General features: G+C 36.7%; 1 protein-coding gene across 5 annotated transcripts in view; it reads right to left on the bottom strand.

Annotated features, from left to right (window-relative positions):
* Positions 1-251: 251 nt before the first annotated feature.
* The window catches only part of TUSC3 (tumor suppressor candidate 3), a 108,606-nt gene continuing 102,857 nt past the window's right edge, over positions 252-6,000 (bottom strand). For all 5 annotated transcript variants that reach the window (XR_003526452.1, XM_027636037.1, XM_027636036.1 and 2 more), the window contains one exon: positions 252-531. Coding sequence is in view for 3 of the 5 variants with exons in the window: in XM_027636036.1 (XP_027491837.1) it covers positions 516-531 (16 nt within the window). In the remaining 2 variants the exon portion in view is untranslated. The remainder of the gene's footprint in view (positions 532-6,000) is intronic.

Genomic DNA, 6,000 nt, shown 5'->3' with positions numbered 1-6,000 from the left:
TAATGGCTTAGCATATCAGAGGTGATCAGAGACTCTATATACATACTCTGTTACAAAGCAAAGTGAGGGTAAGGTGCACGTAGTCATGAAAATCATTATAGTTTCCATCATGGTATTTCTCTTAATAGTAGCTGAAAAACTGAGGCGATTTTGTTTACCTCTAAAACACATCTCAATATCTTATAACAAACTTCGGGTGAAAAATCTTGGTGATAGCCTTTGGATTCAATAAGGAAGACTAAAACAGAAGTCCATCATAATGAAATTTATTTAAAATCTTGAGCACAGCATATTCATAACATTTTAGCACTTTCCAGTGAGATGTTTATATTTCTATAAATTATGCATTCATTGCATAAAACTGCATTCATTTATCTATCAGCATACTATATAAATTATCACAAAAACAGATGAACCAACAAAAGATTCTTGAATACATGTAACAATCGTGGGCTGATAATAGCAGTTATAGCTTATCTTCATGGTAAGCAGCTCTAAATGAATCCCGCTTGAATTCATTTAATTAAGAAGCTGAAAAAAAAGAAAACATGTTTAAATGTTGCAAAATGCATATAAAACATAGCACAATTATTTGAAAATAATAAACAAGGACTTCAAAACATTAATTTGAAAAGTCATTTGACATTCGTGTAATCTCTTAAGATTTTATATCCCATTTAGTAATTACTAAGCAAGCAGGAAAGTTATCAAATAAAACATGAGTGATTGAAACTTAAATTTGCCTATTTAAAAAATTAGAAAGGAAAACACTCCTCAAACATCTGTTCTCTTTAATCAAGTTCTGCATTTGCTCTTACTACTTAAAGTGAGAGAACTCTCCCAGGAAATGTTTCAGGTTTATCTAAAACCTTCTTCCTTTACTGTTGAAGTGGCACCAGAGTGGGAAGGCTACACAGCGCTTGGGAAGGCTTTGTACGGTTGCAGACTCTTCTTAGTATTTTAATACATGAAGAAGTTTCAGATGACATTGCTGGTTTTTTTTCCCCTGGAACAAAACTTTGTATTTCTAAAATGCAGATATGTATTGTGTGTCCTACCTTTCTAAGTATTTTACTGAGTACAAACTGGGAGATGGGAACACATTGAGAAAGATTTGTCCATGACTATAGAATAGCTGTACAAACACAAAAGCAATGAACTACTGAACGGAAGTATTGCCTCTAGCTTCACTGGGAAGGTCTTTCAACTCCTTATAGATATGCAATGTGCTCTAGCATACACATGTAGTAATTTCATCAGTTTTCCATTCATGGCATAATTAATTAGTGGTTACAAAACAAATACAAGTGCCATAAGCCTAAAAGACTGTATCAGTATAAAGATGTTCACTGCTGCAAAAAGCTGACAAGCACATTAGGCAAGACATACAAACCAAGGCAAAACAGATGGCAACTGGCTGGGTGCTGGAGGGTGAAAGGATTAATGAAAGGGAAAAGCCAGCAAGAACAACTGCATGAAGAGATGAATTGTAGGGTGCTGAGTGGAGAAGTAAGAGAATGCTGAGCACATGCGATAACCCAGGTTTAGGATAGATGTGTAAGGTCATGTACAGGAAAGGAAATGAGAAGAGAGAAGACTACTGGTAGGGAAAGAGTTTGGAGGGAAGAGTGGGGAGGACTGAAGATTACAATAATCAGGAAAGTAGAACTGATAGGCTTAAGAGGGGTAAGAGACAACGATATAACTGTAAGGAAATACAAATACAGCAGCGTCATTTTGGATCAACATGCTACTATATACTGTTCCTTACTTTCTGTCTACAAGGAAACTGCATCTTTAGCAGCTCAGACACAATACAGAATGCGGATAAGCGAAACACTGAAAGTTACAGAACAAGCTTAAGAGGCTAGATACACAAAGAAAGAAAAAGCCTAAGGCAGAAAGATGAAACACATCACGTTCCACCTGAATATGAGGAAAAACTTCCGCATTTCGAGGATGACAGAGCAATGGAATAGGCTGTCCAGAGATGTTGTGGAGTCTCCTTCTCTAAAGAAACCTCTCTGGATTTGATCTTGCTCAACCTGCTATAGGTGAACCTGCTTTAGCAGAGTGGTTGATCTCCAGGGGTCCCTTCCAACCTCAACCATTCTGTTACTCTGTGATTCTGTGGAAACTACAAAAAGCCAGAACACTGTGAAAAATCATAGAGTAGCAACAAAGATAGAGACAGAGTGTGGGCAGTTTCTGAAAAATCTAGAATAACAAATTGGACAACATGTGTTGGTACAGACCTGCAAAAAGAAAAAAGAAAATGTCTCCTTATCCAAAGGACTGGGAAGTAGAACACGAAAAGCTGGCCAAACTGTGCCATTCCAGACATTAATTAAATGGAAAGGGGAAGAAATAGGTAGGAGTAAATGGCAACACTGTAAGACTTACAGGGAAGACATAAAAGCAAGAAGAGGCATTTTTAATGGTGGTAATCACAGAAGAAAGGTCCTATGAGAAGAGCATCCGAACTGTTTGCCACAGGAAGAAGCACATCCTTCCTAAGAGATCTGTTACAGGTCCAGACACCTGGAATTCAGATCTCCCATTCTTTAAAGAATTAGAAACCAGCACGGAAGTCTACACTTCACATAGAGAAGAACGTGGAGGTTTGTGGATAGTCATGAATTCAGTGTGCTGTTTGATGGTTTAGATGAACAGAGAAAACCAAGGTTGGCTTTCATATCAATGGGCAGCTTCTTTGATGAACTGTTTAGCTACATTAAGAGTGGAAGTACTGAAAATGCTAAATGTAAGATGCTTTGTTTTGATTACTGTGTATTATTGTTTTCCTGTCTTTTAAAATAATCCCAATTTCTGCCATTTTGAAGAAATAACCAATTCTGCTGGGCATGACAGACCAGAATGGGAAACCTGGTGTTTATCAGAAGTAGATTTACCAGTTCATAAATTTAAGGTGAATCAACTGAATTTGCATGAAATCAACATGGAACATCTAAAAAGCTGTTAGTAGTGTGCTCATGTTTATTAATAAATTTAATTTTTAGATGTCTGCAAAGAATGTTTGTTCTGTGTAGTAATATTTTATCAGTATATTTCCAAGAAACAACTATTCTATTTTATTCACTTGCATTTAATTTCAATGGCTCCATATTACACAACTGAACTGAAACTAATTTAATTACAATGAGGATAGACAGGTCTTATGCAGTGTATATAGTGAATGTGAGGAATGTTCATGTTCTGGGGCACCTTGCAATTTGTCTGTTTTTGTTGCATTGACTGTCCTCTAAACAGTGAATGAATATCTCATGTCTCACTTAATATTTATGGGTTTTTTATGAAAATAAGGCAACTTTTATTTATCATGCTTCCTTGCAGCTTAGTTCATTTTCTCTGCCAGTCAATACAGAATATGTATTTTCCATTCCATCAATACATAGTTTAGAAGGCTGATTATTTTCTATGATTTAACCAAAAAAATTTCCACATTATTCTAGTAAATAATACCGCAATACAATGGCCATGAAGGATAACCTAGATAACAAAATGCTCAACTGGAGGCACTAAAAACTTCTTTCAAAAGCTACTTAATGTAAGTTAGTTAATGAAAATTTATGCAAACTTTGAATTTTCAGGTGTTCATTTCATTTAATATGAGGTTAAAACAATAAATGATAACATGTTGACTTGACAGAACAATTTAAAGCATCAACAATAATGAAACTGCTAAAAGTTTCATTCAGAAAACAAAGCAGGGCAGAAGACAACACAGGGCAGTTAATTAGTTGTAGCCAATGCTAAAAAAAAATGATCAAGAAACTGTTTTTAACATCAGTAAGGCGTGGACAAAACTTTTGTCTGTCCTTTTGAAGAAACCAGTGTTACAAAGGTTTACATGCCTAACATTCCCAGTAATACAATACTGTCCTACTGTATGGGTATCTTCTATTTTGTTCTTACCATCCTCTCTCATTCTTTTTCATGTTCTATGTGCTTTTTGGGCTGAAACTGCCTAAAGTGAGGTTTCCAGAGATTTCTCCAAGCTCTTTCCTGACTAGCAAAGCTAACTTAGAGTTCATGCTTTTGATTCATAGTGAAGAATAGTCTCTCTGTTATTCCCATGTTTATTAGTTGACAGATGAAATTCTGTGCTGATATAATGAAATTTTATTGCTCAGTCACTGAGTATCTTTAATCACTGAGTATATTTAATATATCATCCATTCACTCTAAATACTGGGGTGAGAAGACTTCCAAAAAACTTTCTCTCAGATATATCAACACACTTGTCTTATCCAGAAAGAATTAGGGAAAAGGGAAAAGGTTCAACAGCATAAAATAAAATTATTGCATAATCTTTCAACAGCTAATGATAGCAATTAAAGTGAGAGTTTTAGCAAAATGAAAAGTTTCATCTAGTTCTCATAAAAAAAGTGAATTAGTGCAGGTATGAAAAGCCCTGCCATTGCAAAAATGGCTCTAGCAGAGAGTTTTGTGTTTGCTCAGTGAGTAGTTTTCATGATGACCTCCTGTGCTGTTTTCAGCTAGGATAATTTCCTTCACAGTGGCTAGTGTGGAACTATGTTTTGGATTTGTGCTGAACACAGGGTTGGCAATATAGAGATGTTTTTGTTATTGCTGAGCAGTGTTTACACAGCACCAACGCCCCTTCTGCTTTCCACACTGCCATGCTGGTGAGGAGGTTGGGGGGGTGCATGGGAGGTTGGGAGGAGATACAGCCGGGACAGGTGACCCAAACTAACCAAACGGATATTCCACACCATATGACATCATGCTCAGAGGGGAAGGAGGAGGAATGGGGAGACATTTGGAGTGATAGCATTTGTCTTCCCAAGTCACCGTTACTTGGATGGGGTCCTGCTCTCCTGGGGATGGCTGAACACCTGCCTGCCCTTGGGAAGCAGTGTTTTGTTTTGCTTGTGTGTGCGGCTTTTGCTTTCCTTATTAAACTGTCTTTCTGCCAACCCATGAGTGTTCTGGCCTTTGCCATTCCAATTCTCTCCCCGGTCCTGCTGGTGGGGGAGTGAGTGAACAGTTGTGTGTTACGTGGCTGTTGGCTGGGGTTAAACCATGAAACCTCCATTTTGTGTCACCTTTCCCATTCCAATGCTTTACTGTATAAAGGCATTTTACCAGCATATTAATTAAACAATTTTCCCCCCAATCCTAGCCTTCAAGAAGAAAATTCTTTGGAAGAAAGAATCAAATATGAATTGGAAAATATCTGAAGGGGATCAAAAAAATGTAAACAAAATACTACTATCCCCTCCTACATACATGCTCTCTAAAGAGGACCTTATAGATCTGTGCTCATATCTAGCACTCCCCAGACACTTTTCTGTTTATCACAGAAATTAACAATGACAATGGCATTACAGGGTCAAAGAAACAACAGAATGCCCAGTACTTTTATTCATGCACATTAGATGAAGAAATAGCAGTCTTTCTCCAGTTTTTGCTCTATGTTTATCCAACTCTGTTTTGATTTATCTTCACTACATGGAGGTCACTGCAGAAAAGAGGATGCACAGCAGGTTGTGTTACAGTTTCACTTTTTATTGATGCATGATGCTTCACAGAGGACTGACTTGGTTATTCAGCGCCAGAGAACAGAAACAATTTAGTACATTTGACTTTTTTTTTTTTTTTAAGTCAGACAGTAAAGTTGATGTTTGAGGTCATGCATATAGCATTAAAACAATTTCAGTTTTCCTTAACTGTTGCTTTAGACATGACAACATAAACTTCCCTTTTTCCTAACAGATTATTAGTATGCATTGCTGTTAGTATTGTTAAAGGCAACACTTTACTAGCCTGAGGACAATTTATCATATAAAGACTGATCATTCCAAGGTGAAATCTACAACCAGTGAAAGTAAAAGGACAGATGTATTTCACATCTTAAGATATATCTACACTGGGATCAACTGATGGGACATGGAACTTTTTGGAAGATCTTAAGGAATGTAGAGAAAAAGATTAATGCATTTTAGCATATATGAC

This window comes from Corapipo altera, unplaced genomic scaffold (assembly GCF_003945725.1).
Source record: "Corapipo altera isolate COAL_440 unplaced genomic scaffold, ASM394572v1 22b, whole genome shotgun sequence".
NCBI lineage: Eukaryota > Metazoa > Chordata > Aves > Passeriformes > Pipridae > Corapipo > Corapipo altera.
The sequence above is the reverse complement of the archived record's forward strand: the minus strand, read 5'-3'. Positions and strand labels throughout refer to the sequence as shown.